Source organism: Hevea brasiliensis, chromosome 18 (genome assembly GCF_030052815.1).
Source record: "Hevea brasiliensis isolate MT/VB/25A 57/8 chromosome 18, ASM3005281v1, whole genome shotgun sequence".
NCBI lineage: Eukaryota > Viridiplantae > Streptophyta > Magnoliopsida > Malpighiales > Euphorbiaceae > Hevea > Hevea brasiliensis.
The window spans coordinates 42,661,150-42,683,660 of record NC_079510.1 but is presented as its reverse complement, the minus strand read 5'-3'; the positions used below and the strand labels follow the sequence as shown (position 1 = coordinate 42,683,660).

The 22,511-nt window shown below is 36.6% G+C and overlaps 1 protein-coding gene, 1 non-coding gene and 1 pseudogene across 2 annotated transcripts; 1 reads left to right on the top strand and 2 right to left on the bottom strand.

Moving 5' to 3' along the window:
• The first annotated feature begins 355 nt into the window (after window positions 1–355).
• On the top strand, window positions 356–11,226 carry LOC131175883 (RNA-dependent RNA polymerase 1-like). Its single transcript, XM_058140568.1, has 4 exons — window positions 356–629; window positions 2,805–3,208; window positions 3,312–3,362; window positions 9,676–11,226. The coding sequence occupies exons 1-4, from the start codon at window positions 356–358 to the stop codon at window positions 11,224–11,226; spliced, it is 2,280 nt and encodes a 759-aa protein (XP_057996551.1).
• Window positions 11,227–11,695: 469 nt separating this feature from the next.
• The window catches only part of LOC131175882 (loganic acid O-methyltransferase-like), a 28,197-nt pseudogene continuing 17,381 nt past the window's right edge, over window positions 11,696–22,511 (bottom strand).
• Window positions 14,362–14,468, bottom strand: LOC131176212 (small nucleolar RNA R71). The gene has a single exon (XR_009146337.1). It is a non-coding gene; the product is annotated as a small nucleolar RNA R71 (small nucleolar RNA).

The window sequence follows — 22,511 nt, the reverse complement described above, 5'->3', positions numbered from 1 at the left end:
CAATTCTTCAGTTTTCCAAAATCTATTGATGGTGATAGTAGTACATATTCTCTTGATTAATTGCAAGCATTAGTGGCAAATATTAATGGGGAGAGAAAATTCATTATAAGGTTTATCCAGTTTTCTTTGTCCTTCGGTTTTCATGTGTTTTCTCTGGTTTGGTTTTTGGGTTCCTTCCCTTTCTCGATTTGGAATGTAAAGTTTTTTGCTTTTTGGTGGTTTAGGTAGAAGATCTTGGCTTTTCAAGTGAGGGTGGTTTTAAAGAAGATCTGGTGCTGTAGGAGTTGTAGATTGAAGTTCAGCTTCAGTTTGCTCTCTAGGTTCATCTTGTCCTTCACTCGGTGGGAAGTCTTCGATGCTGGAAGAAAAGCCTTTGAAGGTGTCTAGCGCGGACTTTAAAGCGTGGTTGCCACCTTCCCATGGCTATATCGAGACTGAAAATGCCATGGCCCTACCTCTCTCTTTCCCTAAGTTGTTGGCTATGAGCTCTCGTTTTCTCTCTAGAAGTGTTAGACATGGCCGGGTGCTCTTTCTTGGCTTTGGACGGTTTACTCTGTTCTGCTTGGCTTCTGGGGAAGAGTTTTCCATTCTTGGCTTCCAGTGGGTATATTGGTCCTGCTCTTATAATGGTAGAATAGTAGGGTTTGGCTACTTAGGATTATGGGCCTGAATGTGGGGTTTGCTCTTTGCGTAGGGGATTTCCTTTATATTTAGACCATGGTCTTCTTCCATGTAGTTTGCCCTTTGGGATTTTATGCAATGGAATTTACATTTCAAACAAAAAAATAAATTAGAGTAATTAAGTAAAATAGAGAATAATTTAATTAATTATTAATACATTATTATCAAAAAGGTTTTATAAAAGTATTTTTTTTCTTCTTATGGTTTAATAATTTATTTTTTAACAATAATTTAAATTATATTATTTATATGTTTATTATTATTTTCTTTTAATTTACGATTTCATGTAATTGATGATTTGGGAATCGGGGTGCAAAACTGGCCAATATAAATCAATGTATTTGCCACGTGGCTCATTTATTGGATAATTATCATAATACTATGGTCAGTCACAATCACAAGAGTAAGTATTATTTAATTTGAATTGAATAAATTAAATTAAATTATCTTAATTTAATAATTTAATTTTATTTTATATTTTAAAAGTTTTAATTATTTTAATTCGATTTTATTTAAAAAAAAATTTATTGAGTTCAATTGAATCGAATTATTTTTATTAAATTTTATTAATTTATTTTTATAAAAAATTTATAAATTATATATAATTATATATATAAATTATTTAATTTCATTAATTAATAATTATTAAATTAAAATTAAAATTAAAATCATATCAAATAATTTAAAAGTTAATTTAAATTAAAAAATTCATGAAAACTTATAATTGATGAATTTAAATCAAATTAAAATAAAGTAATTTAATTTAATATTTTAAATAATTTAATTTTTAAAATATAATAATTTAATTAATTTAATTTTAATTATTTAATTTGAATCGAATGCTTAACATACGAATTCAGATGCTGGCATATCTATTTTAAGTTTGGTTTTCCAATTGGAAACGAGAGCCAAATTTCCATCTGACGACATCACATGTCAGTAAATGACGTGTGCTGCGATGGAGGGAATCGTCGCCGATGCTGTATTAAAAAAGAAATAAAAGAAATGACTTGATTCATAGCCATTTCAGGAGACCAAAGCAAAGAGGGACTACTGAGAGTTCGGACTTGAGAGTGTTTCTGTTTTTCTCTTCTTTCTTGGAAAAATAATCCACAACTGAGGACTGAGGAGCTTTGGCTTTGGTCTTTCTTTCTCTGTATCTGGTGAGAACCTCTCAAATCTGGACGGTGGACCCAGTCGATTCTTTGATCATTTCCTTTCTTTTCGCTTTCTTTGTGTGATTTGGAGAATCAAGAATGTGATACTATCTATGAAAGAATACCATTCTTGATGCAAAATTTCATTATTACTTGTTAAATTTCATCACTTTAATCAGTTATCTGTGAAAGAATGTGACACTTGCTACTTGCTTATATATGTATATGAAAGGCCAACTTGCTAGTTGTACAAAGCATGTTCTTGGGCGCCTGCCACGAAGTTTAAGCTTTTAGATTAAGTGTTTCTTCGGCCCTTAATCTTTTAGCTAGTAAGTTCTTGATGAAAGAGTGGTTACATATATTTCTGATTGGTTTTCCTTAATTATTTCAAAGAAGTATCATCTTTGTTCAACGAAAGCCACAGATACTACCTTTTAAAGTACAATGCTTGGCTTCTAAGTCATTGTTCTTATGTTCAATGAAATGTTATTGTTTCTGTTGATTCCGTAGAGAGTTTATGTTTTCAATTAGCGAACTTTTCATTTAATCCCAGAAAATGATTTATCTTCAGAATTGTTACACTTTATTTACTTGTAAGATTGTAGGCGTGCATGTAAATTCCTTTGATTCTCACACATTTTTTCAACTTCCACATTTGGATCATACTGATATAATTCAAGGTTATTTATTCATTGAGTGAATAAATACGCATAACGTTGGTGGATCCCGCATCACCTTTTCAATGCATCGACCTATTTGGCCATAATAATTACAGACCCATATTTGGAAGCTTGTGAGGTTCTTTCCATGATCATGTTGTATGCGTAACTTTTTAAATTCTATGCATTAAAATTGCCTTTTGTGATCAACCGCATGACCATGACTACAAGAATATGCAGAATCCATGATTTTTTTCATTGTGAAAATGCTTCTTTTCCTACAAGTTTTGGATCTTTATATTTGCAGTGGCTGATTTGTTTGTCGATTTTGACTGCAGAGTAAGAATTGCTTGGATGGGTAAGACAATTCAAGTATATGGATTCCCTTCTAATGTGACTGTAGATGAAGTTAAGGACTTTTTGGAATCATATACAGGTGAAGGAACAGTCTATGCTATGAAGATCAGGGAAAAGGGGGGTCCAAGAAAATATGCTATTGTTCAATTTACGACTGTCAGAGCTGCTGAATATATTATCTCTCTGACTAATGAAAGCCTTTGGCATGATACTTCATATCTCAAGGCTCGGGTCATGGACACTGATATTGTACCAAAGCCGAGGACATGTTTGCACAGCATGGAACATATAACACTGCATTTTGGATGTCAGATATCAAAAGAAGAGTTTTATGTTCTGTGGAAAGGGACAGATGTTTCGGTGAATATTGAATTTGAAATGAAAATATTACACTTTTTTTCTGTCTCATCATCCAGTAGAGTACAAGCTTGACCTTTTATATGAGAATATCTGGCAGATGGTGCTGCATCGTCCGCGTGGTCAATCTGTGAAATATCTTCTAATTCAGGTTACTTCAATGTCTTATTTATTTTGGAATGATTGAATTACTTTCTCTTGATACTCTAGAAGCCATGTTTATTTATTATTTGAAGTGTGGCTTGAATTTTGGACATTTGAATGTTTTCATGAAAAATATCGTGAAATATTTTGTGAGATAAGTGGTGGTCGTGAAGGGCATGAGCCGGTATGAACCAGTTGCAGTATTGTGAGAAATTAGGAAAACACAATGGCTTAGGGTTTGAGAAAGTGATTGTATATTGCTCTTTTTAATCACAGTTTGTGACATAAATCTTACCGTCAAACCATGTATATCTTTGTGTTCATTCTTCTTTTCTTCTTTACACTGTATAATTGCGTGATTGTGTGTGCTTTATGTGCTTGTTTTAACATACTTACTGGGTTTTCTTGATCCTTGGAAATACATATATACCTTATTGCACAAATGAGAGGGGACGGTGGTGTTATCAACATAATATTGATATTCTTGTGTTTGCATTGCTATTGCAACTTTCTTACTGGTCTTTCTAATAAATTTTATATACTCTAAATCAAGTAAGTTTTTTTTTTTTTCTTGGTGGCCTGACATGTGTTTAGAGTTCCCATTAGTTCGGGCTTTGGTTTCCTGGGTAGCTATCTCAATCCAATTTTTTAAACATACAAATTTTGAAGTTCAGTGTAGATTTAAGGCAAATAATTAGCTATTGGATTATAAAAAGTTGTGCTGATTAGCAGAGAGTAGTGCCAGTATGTGACATGTGATGATGTGTATGTGTAAAAAGAGATGATTCTCCTTGATTTTAATTAATCTGTACATGGTTATATATATACAATTGATTCCTATAATTGTGTTCTACTAATTAGGAAGAAATCCTAAATAAGAAATCCTAAATAGGAATACAGAATACAGAATACAGAATATACAGAGAAATAATATAGTGATTGACTTTCCATAACACTCCCCCTCAAGTTAGAGCATAGATGTAAATCATGCCGAACTTGTTACAAATGTAGTCAATCCTAGCTCCATTCAGAGCTTTTGTGAAAATATCTCCTAACTGCTCTCCAATTTTGATGTGTCCTGTTGAGATGATCTGTTGTTGAATCTTTTCACGAACAAAGTGACAATCAATCTCAATATGTTTGATCAGCTCATGAAACACCGGATTAGACGTAATATGGAGAGCAGCTTAATTATCACACCACAATTTCACAGGTAAGGAGGTCTTAAAACCTGTTTCATCTAGTAATTGAAATTTCCACATTACTTCACATGCTGATTGTGCCATGGCTCTTTATTCCTATTCAGTACTAGATCGAGAAACTACACTTTGCTTCTTGCTTCTCCAAGACACCAAATTTCCTTCAATAAAAATGCAATATCCAGTAGTTGGCCTTCTGTCAACTTTAGATCCGGCCCAGTCGGCATCTGAAAAACATTCAATATTCAAATGTCCATGATTACCATATAACAAACTTCTTTCTGGAGCGCCTTTCAGATAACACAAGACTTGTCCCAAGGCTTCCCAATGAGCAACAGTTGGGGAAGATATAAACTGACTTACCACACTAATGACATAAGCAATGTCAAGACGAGTGACTGTAAGGTAGTTCAATTTTCCTATCAATCTCCTGTATCTCTCTGGATCTTCAAACAACTCACTATCCCCTACTAACAGTTGTAAATTTGGAGTCATTGGTGCACTGCAAGGCTTAGCACCTAATTTTTCTGTCTCTGTCAATAGATCGAGGGCATATTTTCTTTGAGACAAGAAAATACCCTTCTTACTTCTCATAACTTCAATACCCAAGAAATATTTTAACAATCCCAAGTTTTTAGTCTGAAACTGGGTCTGGAGGAAGGTTTTAAGAGATGAAATACCTGCAAAGTTACTCCCAGTGATGACAATGTCATCCACATAGACTACCAGGAGAATTAGAGCAGCCTCAGATTGCCTATAAAATACTGAATGATCATACTTACTCTTTTGTATATCAAATTCCTGTATTGCTTAACTGAATCTCCCAAATCAGGCCCTAGGACTTTGTTTCAAGCCATAAAGAGACTTCTGAAGCCTACAAACTTTACCCAACTCCCCCTGAGCAACAAACTCAGGTGGTTGCTCCATATACACCTCTTCCTGAAGATCATCATAAAGGAAAGCATTCTTGATATCCAATTGGTACAAGGGCCAATCATATGTAGCTGCTAAAGAGATAAACCAGCGAACAGAAGTAAATTTAGTTACAGGAGAAAAAGTGTCAGAGTAATCATCCCCATATGTCTGAGCATATCCTTTTGCCACAAGGCGTGCTTTTAACCTAGCCACAGAACCATCATAATTTACTGTAAATACCCATTTTCAAGTAATAGCTTTCTTATCAGTGGGCAAAGGCAATAGTTCCCATGTACTATTAGCATCTAAAGCCTCCATTTCCTCTTTCATAGCAGCACACTAGCTAGGATGAGATAGCGCCTCACCAACAGTATTAGGGATAGGAACAGAGTCTAAAGAAGTAACAAAACACCGAGAACAAGCAAAAGAAGAGATAGGGTAAGTGCATGAATGCTTACTTTGACGAAGAGCAATGGGTAAGTCTAGGTCAGAATCATGATCAGTATGAGGTACAGTATCTCCCAATCAAGTAGTTGGTGGAGGATCTGAGTCAGAAATCTCTAATCTCCTGGAATAAACATGAACAATGGGAGATCGAGTAGGTCTAGAGACAGAAGGAACAGGCTGTGGGAGAGGACTAGACATTGGTTGGACAGTATATATTAAGTGATCATCCTCCTCCCCCTGACTCTCATACACAAATGATTGAGGAAAGAATGGAGTGGACTCAAAAAATGTGACATCTGCAGAAATAAGGTAACGATTAAGAGTATGAGAGAAATAGCGGTACCCTTTTTAGAGCCAGGAGTACCCAAAGAAGACACATTTGAGAGACTTCGGATCCAATTTAGTAACCTGTGGACGAATATCACGCACAAAATAGGTACAACAAAAAATACGGGATTCAACAGGGAATAAAGATTTTGTATGAAATAAAGCAGTATAAGAAATATCCTCATTAAGGACAGAAGACGGTATACGACTGATAAAAAAATATGCCATAGAAACTGCATCCACCTAAAAGTGTTTAGGAACTTTCATATGAAAAAGAAGAGCACGAGTTACCTCAAGAAGATGCCAATTTTTTCTTTCGGCCATGCCATTTTGGGATGGGGTATCAATACAGGAAGGCTGACGAAGAATGCCATTTTGTGTCATATAAGACTGAAATTGTGCTAAAAAAATATTCTTTGGCATTGTCACTTCTTAAAATGCGCACAGAAATATTAAATTGAGTCTTGATTTCATTACAAAAGACACAAAAGATAGAAAACAACTCAAAACGTTTCTTCATTAAATATAACCAGGTAACACGAGAGTAATCATCAACAAAAGTAACAAAATAACGAAATCTAGTTTTAGAAGTAACAGAACAAGGACCGCAAACATCAGAATGAACTAACTCAAAAGGGGATGAAGCCCGTTTATTGACTCTAGACACAGAAGGCAAACGATGATGTTTTGCAAACTGACACGACTCACATTCTAGTACTGATAAAGACTAAAACTGAGAACAAAGAAAGATAGTCCAATCTACAATAAGCTTCAAGAGGTTTTAAAGTACTGGAGCAAACAAGCGATCGCGGTACATGATTTTCCAGAATGTAGAGACCACCTGACTCACGTCCTCTACCAATAATCTGCTTCATCGTAAGATCCTGAAACAAACACTGGTAAGGAAAAAAGTAAACAGAACGAGTAAGTTTACTAACAGAAAGTAGATTAAAAGAGAATTTTGGCAGACACAAAATATATAACAAAGAAATTGACGAAGTCGGGTTCGCAGTTCCAGAACTCATGACACAAGTAGAACCATCAGCTAAAGTAACAGTAGAGGAAGTGAGATTAGACTGAAAAGCAGATAGAAAAATAGAATTACCTGTCATGTGATCTGTCGCACCAGAATCAATAACCCATTTGGATGAGAAAGATACAAGGCATGTAGTGGATTTACCTGACTCGGCGATCGCAGTGACAGGAGAACTGGTAAGCTTTAGAGATGCCTGATACTGGGAAAACTGTGCAAAATCCTCTACAAATACCAAAACAGTTTTCTCAGAGGAAGATACTATAGAATCCTCTGCCGCCATATTTGCCATCTGTGATCGCTGATTTTTCCTCTGAAGTTGCGGACACTTATATTTTGTATAGCCAGGCTCGTGGCAATAATAACAAATGACTCCTCTTGAGTCCTGATTAGAACTAACCTCCCCATTACGCTGATTACCTCTGTTGCCTGTAATTCCTCCTCTACTTCCTCTTCTATTACCTTGTTGTCCATTTGGATTACGGCTAATGAGAGCACTACTGGCAGGCTGTGAAGATTGAGTACTCTCTGTACGAAGGACCAGTGTGAACGTTTCATGTAAAGAGGAAATCTCAGAACTGGAGAAAATCTGAGATTTAGCCTGCAAGAAAACTCATAACAGCCAGTTGCTCCTGTTGAACCTGCTGAACTTTCACATCATAACTAAAAGGCAACAATATATTAATATACCTGTTTAAAATCCATAAAATAAGCCGTGAGAGACTTATCCTCTTTCTCAGTACGGTAGAATTCCTTACAAACATCATAAATACATGAGATATTCCCTTTACCAGAATACAGAAAATCTAAGTAATCCATCAATTTCTTAACAAATTCACAGTGATTAATTAAACTAATTACCTCACTGTGAATCGAGTTCCGAAGCTGCAAAAACAATCGAGCATCCTCCCTTAACCAAGTTTGCCGTGTATCATTAGTAGGTGGGTCTTTAGTAAGGTGATCAACCTTATCAATGCTACGCAAATAGACCCTAACAGTCTTACTTCACTCCAAGTAATTTGAACCATTAAGTTTATGTTCCGTGATCTTAGTCATCACCTGAATCAAATCAGAAATAACATTCTTATTGTTTGCCATTTGTTGAGACAAAGAAAACTAACTGAAACGCTAATCCAAAGTGCTTACAGCCGCAAAATAACCCAAAATCACAAATCAAGTAAATACCGAAATAGGATCTGAGAGTCAAATCTCAGAAGTCCTTTAATGGTGTACTAGATCAGGCAACATACATAGTGTTAGAATGAGGGGTTGAGGCGACACCGGCAATGCTGATCTGAGTCCAAACGGCCGGCAGACGTGCCTCCACGCGTCGGCGAGTGAAGAAACGGCGAGAACCTGAGTTGGGCGCATGAGCCTCAGGTGCTTGGATTCCGGCGACCGGATCAAAAGGGACAGCCGGTCGGTGACCAAGGTTTCTCCTAAGCTGGGTGGTGAAAACAAATAGTCACCCTAGATAGATGACCTGCTCTGATAGCATGTAGAAAGAGATGATTCTCCTTGATTTTAATTAATCTGTACATGGGTATATATATACAATTGATTCCTATAATTGTGTTCTACTAATTAGGAAGAAATCCTAAATAGGAATACATAATACAGAATATACAGAAAAATAATATAGTGATTGACTTTCAATAATAGTAAGATATGGTTAAAGAGGGATTTTTGTGCATGTGGGAGTGCAGAGCACTTGGCAAGTGAGTTAGAAATTATGACTTCTCTAAATTCTTGGCTGATGGTTTCTATCGCATTTAGTTTCTTGGTTATTTTCTCCAGTCTGCAATTATTTTATACTTTTTGATTTAGTGACCTACTTTACTTTTTGCTTTTTATCTTTGTCCTTGATGTGCCACTTGGATCTGTTCTGTCTACATGGGCTTATACCTACCTTCAATTATGTTACATAAATTATTATTTATCCCAAAAAGAACAAATTAAGATGCTCTTGATGGTAGATATCTTAACTTAGTATTATTTCTACTTCAGGGAACTTGGTTAAGGTTACTTGTATGGTTAAGGTTACCTCTATTGGATCTTTTCGTTCCAGAGATAAAGCTGGAATGCTTTTGTGTGCTGGCATGAATGTGTACTTTACAATTCATAGATTTGGAGAAATGATGGCAGTAGAATCCAAGGATATACTTGTTTGGGAGTTGAAAGCTGCATATCATGAAAATTGACTTTTTTTTTTAAGTGAAATAATTTTCTTTTTATTTTCCTTGTCGCTTTTTGTGACTTTGTTAGGGTTGGCTTTTGAGAGAAATTGTCATTTGTCCTTTGTTTGAGTGTGATGCATATAGTGATTGAAAGGTTTGTGCCGCCACTTATTTTCTGATTTAAAATAGAAACTGTAATGCGAATGTGGTTTCTTTTTATAGTTATATGGTGCACCCCGGATTTTTGAGAAAGAGATATGCCTGTCATCGAATGTGTTTAAGGATCCACTTTTCAACTATTTTAAGGATGTCCCTGATGACCAATGGGTCAGGACAACAGATTTCACTCCATCATGCCTCATTGGGCATTCATCTGCACTATGTTTGGAGCTTCCTTCCAGTCTTCAACTTCCAAAATTTGAGGAGAACTTTGCTTATTATAATGAAACTGAAGGCAAATTTGTGTTACAGAATGGTTCTGCTTTTTCTCGCAATCTGGATCTAGTTCCCATTGTTGGTCCTTTCTCAGATGATTTGCCATACGAGATCCTTTTTCAGGTTAATTTGTTGGTTCAGAATGGGTGCCTTCCAGGGCCAGCTCTTGATACTAATTTTTACAAGTTGGTTGATCCGACTAGAATAAACATTGTCTACATAGAGCATGCTCTTGAGAAAATTTATTACTTGAAAGAATGTTGTTACGAACCTTCTAGGTGGCTTAATGAACAGTATATAAAGTATTATAAATCCAAGAACGTCCCAAAATCACCTTATATCTCCTTAGATGCTGGTTTGGTGTATGTGCGCAGGGTTCAAATAACACCTTGTAAAGTGTATTTTTGTGGTCCAGAGATTAATGTCTCAAACCGCGTGCTACGCCACTTTCCAGAAGATATTAATAACTTTCTCCATCTATCTCTTGTTGATGAGGAGTTGGGTAAAATTCATTCAACAGATTTATCTCCTCGTGCTTCTGAAAACAAGGAAAGGAGAACTGCTATTTATCAAAGATTTCTCTCTATTCTCCAAAATGGAATAGTTATTGACAAGAAAAGGTTTGAGTTCCTTGCCTTTTCATCTAGTCAGTTGCGGGAAAATTCTTGCTGGATGTTTGCATCAAGATATGGACTCACTGTTGCAGATATAAGAGAATGGATGGGCAACTTTCGTCAGATACGAAATGTGGCTAAATATGCAGCCAAACTGGGTCAGTCCTTCAGTTCATCCACTGAAACGCTGACTGTTAGCAGAAATGAAATGGAAATTATTCCTGATGTGGAGATTGAAAGGGGCAGAACTAAGTATTTATTCTCTGATGGCATCGGGAAAATATCTGCTGAATTTGCTAAGAAGGTGGCCTTGAAATGTGGCTGCAAAGGTTTCTTTCCATCTGCATTTCAGATTCGGTATGGTGGGTATAAAGGTGTTGTGGCAGTTGATTCAACTTCATCAAAAAAAATATCATTGAGAAAGAGCATGTGCAAGTACGAGTCTGAAAATACAAAACTGGATGTTTTGGCATATAGCAAGTATCAGCCTTGTTTCCTGAATCGCCAACTTATTACTCTTCTGTCTACACTTGGTATTCCAGATCATATTTTTGAGGAAAAACAAAGAGAAGCTGTTGATCAACTTGATGCCATGTTAATAGATCCATTAAGGGCACTGGAGGCACTGGATTTGATGTCTTCTGGAGAGATTACCAACATTCTCAAGGAAATGCTTTATGACAGGCCAATCCAGATCCAGGGGTCTTACATTTATCACCTTTAGATTGCCTGTTTAGATGTGGACTGCTTTGGAGTTTTAGAAGGTTGATTAAGATATGTGAAGATATGTGTTCATATAGCAATTAGATGACAGGACAATGTAAACTTTTATGTTCATAATGGCAAAATTATGTACTATAAGATATTGAAAGGTTATGCATATGATTTGCATGATTTTCGATGCATTATCTGCTATTAGGTGTGAATCTGCTATTTTCAATTTATGTGATGTTACGTGAAGGATATGCCTTCCCTTGATCGTGTGCCAAAAAATGTATGCACAACCATCCTTAGATTGAATGAAATTTGATCTGGAAAAGGACCTGTACAGCTAACAATTTCCTCATATTTATAAATCGATGAATGTCCCAACTTTATTCATTAGCTAGTTTCTCTGGAATTCTCAATTCTGCACATTTGTAGTGGGGGATATTCAAGTAAAGCTGCAGTGGTAGTTGGTCATACAGTAGCGTTCAATTGTAGCATTTGCGTTTCAGAATAACAGTTATTTGAGATCCTTGTGCGTTGCTTGATAATAAGGATGGCATCACATCATCTATTCTCTCGAGAAATCGTTCAAACAATTCATTAATAATCTCAGCACCAAAGTGTCTGGTGATGACTCCTTCCAGCCCTGCTCTGAAGCGCATCGTGATTGAATATCCAGTGGTTGGGATGTCAGGGTTAGTTCTACAATCCGTAGGCTCCATTCTTTCAATGCTAAAACACCCATTTCGTTCTACAAGCTGCCTCATCTCCTTGGGAGTCACAGAGTACATTGGAATGTTGAAAGAGTCCACAAGAGCTTCAGATACTAATCCCTGCGGTCAAAAGAGCATCAGATCTAACTGCATTGAACTGTTACATATAAGTTCTAGGTAGACCATGTTATACTCATTTCATATAGGCATTTTAGAGTAGTTTTGCATCCATTTTGCCCTCATATTTTAGTATATTTTATGTTTTTAGCTTTATTTTATCTTATTTGTTAATTTTAGATACTTTATATTTGATTTTCGTAATTTTTGTTGTTTTGATAGGATTTTGTGGCAAATCGAAGATCAATGAGTGCAATAGGAAATAATTTGAAGAGATTTGAAGTTCTTTAAGCATGGAGGAAAGTTGAAGAAATCGAGCCTTGAAAGAGCAAACTAGCCGAAATTTGCTTAAGATCATGCTTAGGGTAAAGTGGCAATGCTTAAGGTGCAGCACAAGTCAAGCATGAGCAGAAAAGTCCATTTTACTCTAAGTCTGCCGAGATTTGTTGAAGGTCTGCTTAACCTTAAGCAGACAGTGCGACCAAAGGCTAAAATTTGCTAAGAAGCTGCTTAGGGTTAAGCCGAACCCTAAGCAGAATGCCCAGAACGTGAATAGTGCTGCTGACTTGGATAATTTTACACCTCATTTCCTATCCACTCCTTGTCTTTTATTTACTTTTAGGGACCATAAAAAATTCATCATTTCCTTATTTTTGCCATAAGAGGAAGGAGAGGAAAAACAAAAGAAAAGAAAATTTAATAGAAAGAGAGAGAGGAGGCGCCATTCTCTCTTGGAAGAGGAGCTGCTGCACGAGTTTGGAGCTCCAGGAACCAGAGACCTTGGTTCTTCCACCTGGGTTTTCCTATTTCAGTCCTTTTATCATGTTTTTCTTTATTAGTCCATCTATATTCCTTGTAAATACCATCATGAGTGAGTAATTTCTTTAGATTTCAGAGTTGGGAAATATGTCTTAGATTAATTTGTGGATTTGGACTGGATATTTCCTTATTTTATATGAATATGAGTTTTGATTCCTTCCTTGTGTGCTTGATTTACTTGCCTAATGTTGGTACCCATTGGGTATTGTGTTAATCTTTGATTGAAGGACCGAAAGGTGAAAGTCATTGATGGGTAATCATGGATTGGAACTTAAAATCACCTAGATTTAGAAATAAACTAGGACTTTAAGAGGAATTAATTATTGGTTACAAAACTTAATGGGTTTTAAAGTAATCAAATACATACGAAAGTAGGTTTGGTTATTTTAGAATACACTTTGATTTGCTTGAAAAAGATATCAAAGGGATTTAGAATCAATTTCCTTCAAACTCTATTTTTTCCTAAAAATTGGAATGCCCAAGACAAATCCCAATTAATTTATGCATAAACCTCCAACTCTGGAATCACTTTTACCATAATTAGACTTTCGTTTAAATTACCCATTGTTAATTTTAGTTTAATTGCGAACTAGAATTAGAATTTATTTGTTTGCTCTTTACCCATTTCAATTAAATTAATCAATTTACCTTGCTTATTTACATTTACCATTTATTCATTAATCATTAGCCCAAATAATCACTTCATTCATAGTTTAGTAATCAAACAGCAAATCATCGTGGGAACGATACTTGATTCATCACTTTATTACTTGAGATGACCCGTATACTTGCGGATAAGTCACATCTAGTTTTTAGCGCCGTTGCCGGGGATTTGATTTTTGTTTGATATTGAACAATTGTTTGTTTGGTTAATTTGGGCACTTTATTTTATTTTATTTTCTTTTTACCATTTTACTTTGAGAATTTGTTTATTTTTGTTTTTCAGGTGCTTTATTTTATGAGAATGACAAAAAGTGAAGAAATCAATTTATTCTTTGACCCAGAAATAGAGAAGACAGCAAAAGCTTTAAGCAGAATCTAAGAGGAGAAAAGCTGAAATTAAAGCTCAACAACAACAAGAAAGAGCACAAGAGCAAGAGGAATTACAAGAAGAAATGGCCAACAACAACAATAACAACCGCTCTGTGAAAGATCATGCCTATCCTAACATTGGAGATTTCATGCCAAGTATTACAAGACCAAGAGTAGAAGCTAATAATTTTGAACTGAAGCCTGCACTCTGTCAAATGGTACAACAAGCACAATTTGGAGGAAATCCAAGTGAAAGTCCACATGTGCATCTAGCACACTTTCTTGAGATCAGCGATATGTTGAAGATAAATGGAGTTTCTGATGATGCAATTCGACTCAGATTATTTCCTTTTTCTCTGAAGGACCGAGCTAGAGAGTGGTTACATTCTTTGCCACCGGGTTCTATCACAACATGGGATGAACTTTCTCAAGCATTTTTAGCTCAATATTTTCCACCAAGCAAGACAGCTAAGCTAAGAAATGAGCTGACTTCTTTCAAACCTAGAGATGATGAGAGCTTGTATGAAGCATGGGAAAGGTACAAGGATTTGCAAAGGAGATGTCCACATCATGGGATTCCTAAGTGGATGCTTGTTCAACACTTTTACAATGGAGTTTCACCAGCTATTAGAAGTACGATTGATGCATCTTCTGGAGGTGACCTTATGGAGAAATCTGAAGATGAAGCTTTTTCCGCTCTTGATAAAATTGCTTATAACAACTACCAATGGAGTTGTGAGAGGAATGAGATCAAGAAACCAGCTGGTATGTTTGAGCTTGATGCCATGAATATGATTAATGCTAAGTTTGATGCTTTGACAAGGAAGATGGACAAGCTGAGCATGAAAGTAGATTCTTCAGCCGGAAGTTCTAGTAATTCAGTAGAAGTTGGAGCTGCAAATGTCAATTGTACAGCAGATTTTTCTGCACTTAATCAAGATTTTTCAAGTGAGCAAGTGGATTATGTGGGGAACTACAATCAAAGACCAGGTGGTAACTCATTTTCTGCAACTTATGATCCAGCATGGAGAAACCACCCCAATTTCTCTTGGGGAGGTAGACAAGGGCAAAATCAGAATTTTCAGCAACCTTCTGGATATCAACAAAATCAGAATTTTCAGCAGAATAGAGGCCCCCCTCCTGGAATTTCTAAACCTCAAAATGCACCTGGTCCACCTCTACCACAACAAGCACAACTAGACAAGACAGCTAGATTGGAATCTATGATTGAAACTCTACTTGTGAGCCATCAAAGTCAACAAGAAATGATTTCTCAATTAGCATCTAAAGTGGATCAAATGGCAACACACAACAAGATGTTAGAGAATCAGATAGCTCAACAAGCTAGCTCTTCAAGTAATAAAGCATTTGGGAAGCTTCCTAGCCAACCAGAAAATTCAAGGGAGCATTGCAAGGCTATTACATTGAGAAGTGGAAAAATATTGAAGGATGGAGATAAAAAGATTGAAGAGAAAGTTGAAGAAAAGAAAAGCAGAGAAGGAGATGAACAAACCGAAGCTGAAGTTAGAATTGAAGCTGAGAAAGAAAATTCAGTGGAAGAAAAAGGAAGTAAGGAGGGGGAGAGCAAAGAAGAAGAGCCCAAATACATTGCACCTAAAGCCTACATGCCACCTTTACCATTCCCACAAAGGTTTCAGAAAGCAAAATTGGATAAACAATTTGGGAAGTTTTTGGAGGTATTGAAGTCTTTGCATATGACTATTCCTTTCACTGATGCCTTAGCACAAATGCCTTCATATGCCAAATTTTTGAAGGAGATTTTATCTAACAAGAAGAAATTGGAGGAATTTGAGACTGCAGCTCTCACAGAAGAAAGCAGTGCTATTTTGCAAAATAAGCTTCCACCTAAACTGAAAGATCCTGGAAGTTTCTCCATACCATGTCACATTGGGGATATCAGTATAGATAAGGCTTTATGTGATCTTGGAGCCGGTGTTTGTCTGATGCCATTATCTATCTATGAGAAAATGAAGATTGGAGAAATGAAGCCTACTACCATATCACTACAGTTAGCAGATAGGTCTATTAAATTTCCAATTGAGGTAGTTGAGAATGTTCCTCTGAAAGTTGGGAAATTTTTCATACCAGTGGATTTTGTGGTATTGGAGATGGAGGAGGATGTACACATTCCTATTATTCTTGGTAGACCTTTCCTTGCTACTACTGGAGCTGTGATTGATGTAAAAAATGGGAGGCTTACATTAGAAGTTGGGGAAGAGAAAGTAGAATTCAATTTGTTTCAAGCAATGAAAAAGAAAGATGATTCAAACTCATGCTTGAGAGTTGATGCGATAGATGAAGAGGTTAGAGAAGTGCTTAAAAAGCAACATCCTAAAGATCCCTTAGAAGCTTGTTTTGTTCATAACATCAAAAAAAGGGATGAGATTGAAGAAGCTGCAGAATATGCTACAATTTTGGAAGGAAATCCACCATTGCCTATGGCTGATATTGAAAAGATTGGGAACTTGAAGCAAGAAACGACTTCATCATCAAAGTTTGAAAAAGGTGAAGCACCTAAGGTAGAGTTGAAACCTCTTCCAACAAATCTCAGGTATGCTTTTCTAGGGCAAAATTCTACATATCCTGTGATTGTTAGTGCTAAATTGACTGATTGTGTGGTTGAAAAATTGTTGAGAGTTCTTAGGAAGCATAGAAGGATAATTGGTTATACCATTGATGATATTAAAGGAATACATCCTTCTGTGTGCATGCATAGAATTTTGTTGGAAAATGACCATAAAGCCTCTCGAGAATCACAAAGGAGATTGAATCCAAATATGAAAGAGGTTGTGAAAAAGGAGATCTTGAAATTGCTTGATGCAGGTATTATTTACCCTGTTTCTGACAGCAATTGGGTAAGTCCAGTTCATGTTGTACCTAAGAAAGGGGGCATCACAGTGGTGAAAAATGAAAATGATGAACTAATACCTACAAGAACTGTAACTGGATGGAGAATGTGTATAGACTATAGGAAATTGAATAAGGCAACTAGAAAGGACCATTTTCCATTACCATTTATAGATCAAATGCTTGAGAGACTAGCTCATCATTCTTATTTTTGCTATTTGGATGGCTATTCAGGGTTCTTTCAGATCCCTATTCACCTAGATGATCAGGATAAAACTACCTTCACATGTCCTTATGGTACCTTTGCATACCGAAGGATGCCATTTGGACTATGTAATGCCCCTGCTACATTTCAACGATGTATGATGTCCATATTTTCTGACATGATTGAGGGTATTATGGAAGTGTTCATGGATGATTTTTCTGTGTATGGTAAATCTTTTGATGAATGCTTATCTAACTTGTCTAAGGTTTTGCAGAGATGTGAAGAGTTCAATTTAGTTTTGAATTGGGAAAAGTGTCATTTTATGGTACAAGAAGGAATTGTTTTGGGACATCTTGTGTCAAACAGGGGTATTGAGGTGGATAAATCAAAGGTAGAAATTATTGAGAAAATGCCACCCCCAACATCTGTGAAGGGAGTGAGGAGTTTCTTGGGGCATGCTGGATTTTATAGGAGATTCATCAAGGATTTCTCTAAGATTTCTAAACCTCTTACCAATTTATTGAGTAAAGATGTGGAATTTAATTTTGATACTAATTGTATGAATGCTTTTTGCAGGATAAAGGAAGCTTTGATATATGCTCCTATTATGCAGCCACCCGATTGGTCATTACCTTTTGAGTTAATGTGCGATGCTAGTGATTATGCCATTGGGGCTGTTTTGGGACAAAGGAAAGATAAGAAGGTGTATGCAATATACTATGCAGGTAGGACCTTAGATGATGCTCAAATAAATTACTCTACTACAGAGAAAGAGTTTTTGGCAGTAGTATTTGCAGTAGACAAATTCAGGTCCTATCTTGTGGGGTCTAAGGTCATAGTATACACGGATCATGTAGCTATCAAGTATCTCCTTCAGAAAAAAGAGGCTAAACCTAGATTGATAAGGTGGGTATTACTCCTTCAAGAGTTTGACTTGGAAATTAAAGATAAGAAAGGAGTAGAAAATGTGGTAGCGGATCATCTATCTAGATTGAGGCAAGAACAAGGAGACAATTTGGGAAAAGAGCCCCCAATAGATGATTATTTTCCTGATGAGCAACTGTTAGTAATCATGAATGCAAAAACCCCTTGGTATGCAGATTTTGTGAACTATCTAGTGTGTGGAATCCTTCCACATGATTTAACATGGCAGCAAAAGAAGAAATTTCTTTTTGATGTGAAGGATTATGATTGGGAGGAACCATTTTTGTTCAAGAGATGTGGAGATGGGCTGATTAGAAGATGTTTAGCTGATGAGGAGATAGGGAATGTTATCAAAGATTGCCATTCTTCACTTTATGGGGGTCACATGAGTGCGACAAAGACTGCAGAAAAAGTTCTTCAAGCAGGGTTCTTTTGGCCACACATGTTTAAGGATGTGAGGAAGTTTGTAAATGCATATGATAGGTGTCAAAGGATGGGTAATATCTCAAAGAGAGATGAAATGCCCCTCCAAAATATACTGGAAGTGGAATTATTTGATGTGTGGGGCATTGATTTCATGGGACCTTTTCCATCGTCCTTGGGACACAAATACATTTTAGTTGGAGTAGATTGTGTGAGCAAATGGGTTGAAGCTATACCATCTCCAACTAATGATGTAAGAGTTGTGATTAAATTCCTTAAAAAGTTCATTTTTACAAGATTTGGAACTCCACGTGCCATTATAAGTGATGGAGGTTCTCATTTTTGCAACCATCAATTTGAAAGATTATTGCAAAAATATGGAGTGAAGCATAAGATTGCAACACCCTACCATCCACAAACTAGTGGTCAAGTGGAGATCTCCAATAGAGAGCTGAAAAGAATTCTTGAAAAAACAGTGAATAGTTCAAGGAAAGATTGGTCACTAAAGTTAGATGATGCTCTTTGGGCCTATAGAACAGCTTTTAAAACCCCTATTGGAACTACCCCATTTAGATTGGTTTATGGGAAAGCTTGTCATTTACCTTTGGAGTTGGAACATAGAGCATATTGGGCCATAAGAACACTGAACTTTGACTTAAAAACTGCAGGAGAAAAAAGAATGTTGCAACTAAATGAACTTGAGGAACTTAGACTGGATGCTTATGAAAATGCCAAGCTTTACAAGGAAAGGACTAAGAGATGGCATGATAAGCATATTAGGAGGAAAGAATTTCAAGAAGGTGATGTTGTTCTTCTATACAACTCTAGGCTAAGGTTATTTCCAGAAAAATTAAAGTCAAGATGGTCAGGACCTTACACTGTTATAAAAGTATACCCCTATGGAGCTGTTGAGATAGGCAATGAAACCACAGGGACTTTCAAATTTATTGGGCAGAGATTAAAGCATTATATTGTTGGAGAACCCACGCAAAGGGTCGTAGAGGTTTCATGGCTTAGTTCCCCAATCAGGGATGCTTAGAATTGGAATGGAAGGTCAAGCTTAAGACCCTAAACAAGCGCTTCTTGGGAGGCAACCCAAGCGTATCCTTTTATAGATCATTAATTTTCCATTTCAATTCACTTTCAGTTTTCACCCTCATTAATCTCAAAAGTGACATTTGTTTATCTTTTGTAGGCCATTCATGAAGATTGGGCAAGTTTACACTTGTGGCAAAAACAAAGAATTGAAGGGAAGCAAGTATAAGCAACATTCTGCACTTTATCCAGTGCTTGTGAACAGTAACACCTTTAAACTTGTGCTAAATTACTGATATTGCAATCTACTTGATAGCACATGCTTGATTTTGTGTTTTGTGTAAATTCTGTGAAATGCAACTTGAATGAGGATCAATTTTGATATTTAGGACTGATGAGAGCTTTATTGAAGTGCAAAAATAGTGTTTGTTAAGTTTTACCTTTTAGTGTATATATAATTTTGTAGTCTATTAGGAATTTACATGTTTTTGTTTGAATTGCTGCTAGTTTTTTGCAATCTGCAGATTTTTGCTACTGTTCATGCTGCTAAAAAGGTTAATTTCTATCTCTTTTCTGCAATTTTTGAATGTTTGGAACTTGTCTCAAATGCTGCTGAAAATATGCTTTTGGTATAAGTTTAGAAAGGAGACCATTTCATTGAATGTGCAAAAAGGTAGTCACAATTGGTGCCTAAATTGAAAAATGCTTGCATAAGCAAAATGAATAAATTGTGTTTGATGAGTGCTAAGAGATGATGAACTTAAATCCCTCAATTTTATGGTGTTTGTATGTATTTGGAAATTGCTGAGGGTCATGATAGAATTCCATAGCTTGTGGACTGTTTTTGGCAAGCAAAACCATAATTTTTCCCAAAACCTGCCGAAACTTGCTGATGACATTGCTTGTCAAGCAGAGTCTTAAGCAAATTCTGCTGAACCTTATGCTTAACCCCAAGCATGGCCCATCTTACAACAAGTCTGCCCCACAATTTAAAATAGCCTAAGATGTCCGCCAAATTTTCCAAAAGCCTCGCCCACACTCCCGATAAACCTCGTCGACTCCTTTCCCACGCCATTTCTTCCGGCAATCTTTACAGGAAGCCGAAATGTTTCTTTCCTTTCATTAAAATGGTAAGAACTAAAATGTGGTCTTCCCACAAACCCAAACTCAGTAGATTTCGACATTCTGTCAAATCTAAAATGGGTACTTTATCCTCATTGCCCACAAACCCTAACCCCAGCCCTAGTCCGCCACTCCCTCAGTCACCGCCACCACAAACGCCGCCATTACCACAATCGCCACCACCTCAGTCACCGCCACTACCCCCAAGCCAAATACCACCTCTCATTCCGCCGACTCCCCTCTCGCCGCAATCCGAGCAGCAAAATGAAACACCAATTCTCGACACCCATTCCCCAGAACCTGCGCCTACTCAAACAAAAACAAAAGGCAAAACAAAAAGGGCCGCAGGTAGACCCAAGGAAACCCCTGTCGGAAAATGGAAACGAGTACCCTCTGTTCCTTTCGACCTAAACTCTCCACCTCAGCCGTCCTCTGAACCAGTCAGCAAAAGAACCAGGTCTTCCTCGCAAACCCAAACACCAGTAACTCAGTCTCCCTTACACTCTCCAGCACCTGCATCATCTGCAGATAATATCGAGGAGGTAATTTCTCCATTACCTTGGGCTTTTAGGGATATGGATATGAAAAAGGCCTATGAGAAATTAGTTTCTAAAACTATTTTGGCAAACAAGTATATGGATGAGCAGATTTTGAAAGAATTAGGCATTTATGACTCTGTATTTGCCTATTTGAATGCTGTTGGCTGGACTGATTTTGCTAAAATTAGGGAACCAGTGTATAAGGATTTAACCCTAGAATTTTTGAGTTCCCTAAGGCTGAGTTTCAAACCAACAGTGCCTGATATGATATATTTTCGATGTGCTGGAATTGATAGGGAGTTAGACATGGCTGCTATGAATGCAATTTTTGGTTTTCAGGATTCAGGGTATAAAAACATTGAGTGGCAGCAAACTGTTTATGACTCTGTTCAATTCTGGAAGGATATTGCACCTTTTGGGGGTTATTATAGACAGAGGACTGCAAAAGCCTCAAGGATAGTTGACCATGTATTGAAATACCTCCATAGGTTCATTTCTTACACTATTTTAGGGAGGGGACACAGTAACAGTATTGTGGTTGCTGGTGACTTGTTTCTCTTGTGGTGCATGAAGGAGAGAAAACAAGTAAGCACAGCCCATTTCATAGCCACTCATTGGCACCAAATTTTCACAAAGCATACTAAAGGTAGTATAGTTTTTGGGGGGTATATAACTGCTATAGCAAACTCATTTAGCTTTGATGCTAGTCTATATAAATTGCTGCAAGTTTCTGGGGAATCATATATAGATAGCACAATGTTGCTGCATATGGATGTTTGTGAGAAAATAGGCCATACCTATACTGCATTCTGACATCCTCGATACCACCGGTACTACAGACCCACTACCTTTACACCACAGTAACCACAACCAACCACTACCCCACAGTTTTCAGTAGACATTTTATCCCTCTTAAGATCCTTGGAATCCAAATTAACAAGTTTCACTGTCCAACCATCTGTTCCCTCACCTGACAACACAGAAATTCTTGCTACCTTGAAAAACTTAGAAATCAAAATTGAAACCATGGGTCAACAGCAGGTTAACCAAAAGAAGAAGCTAGAAAAGAAACTTAAAAAGAGATTTTTATCTCTTAAAAAGAAACAGAAGCAACATCAAATTCAAATGTTGGAGCTTTACAACAAACTGGCCCAATCCTACAACAACTTATATCATTGGGGCCAAGCCATGTTTCAAGAAATGAAAGACCTTACAGAAAATTTGGAAACTGCTTCTGAAGCTTCGGATCACAATGAACCTACTGCAGAACACAGGCGGATCCCGATGCAAAGAACAAAGACTTGATAGCAGAGCTTGATCAGTAGCAGCAGTTTTAATTTCTGTTTTAAGTTTATTTTGTAATCTATTTATTTTAGTTTTCAAACTTTGGTACTAGTTGTAATACTTTGGTAATTAGTTTTTATGATTATACCTGCACTTCTTTCCTTTAGTTTACTTTATTTTACTTTATTTTATTTTATTTTCTGCTATGGACATAGATACT

Bases quoted from the DNA above. Each gene is read 5' to 3' on its own strand.
- LOC131175883 (XM_058140568.1), top strand. From the start codon at position 356: ATGCTGGAAGAAAAGCCTTTGAAGGTGTCTAGCGCGGACTTTAAAGCG. The intron at 630-2,804 runs GTAGAATAGTAG...TTATATTTGCAG, and splicing joins TTGGTCCTGCTCTTATAATG to TGGCTGATTTGTTTGTCGAT. The intron at 3,363-9,675 runs GTTACTTCAATG...TTCTTTTTATAG, and splicing joins TGAAATATCTTCTAATTCAG to TTATATGGTGCACCCCGGAT.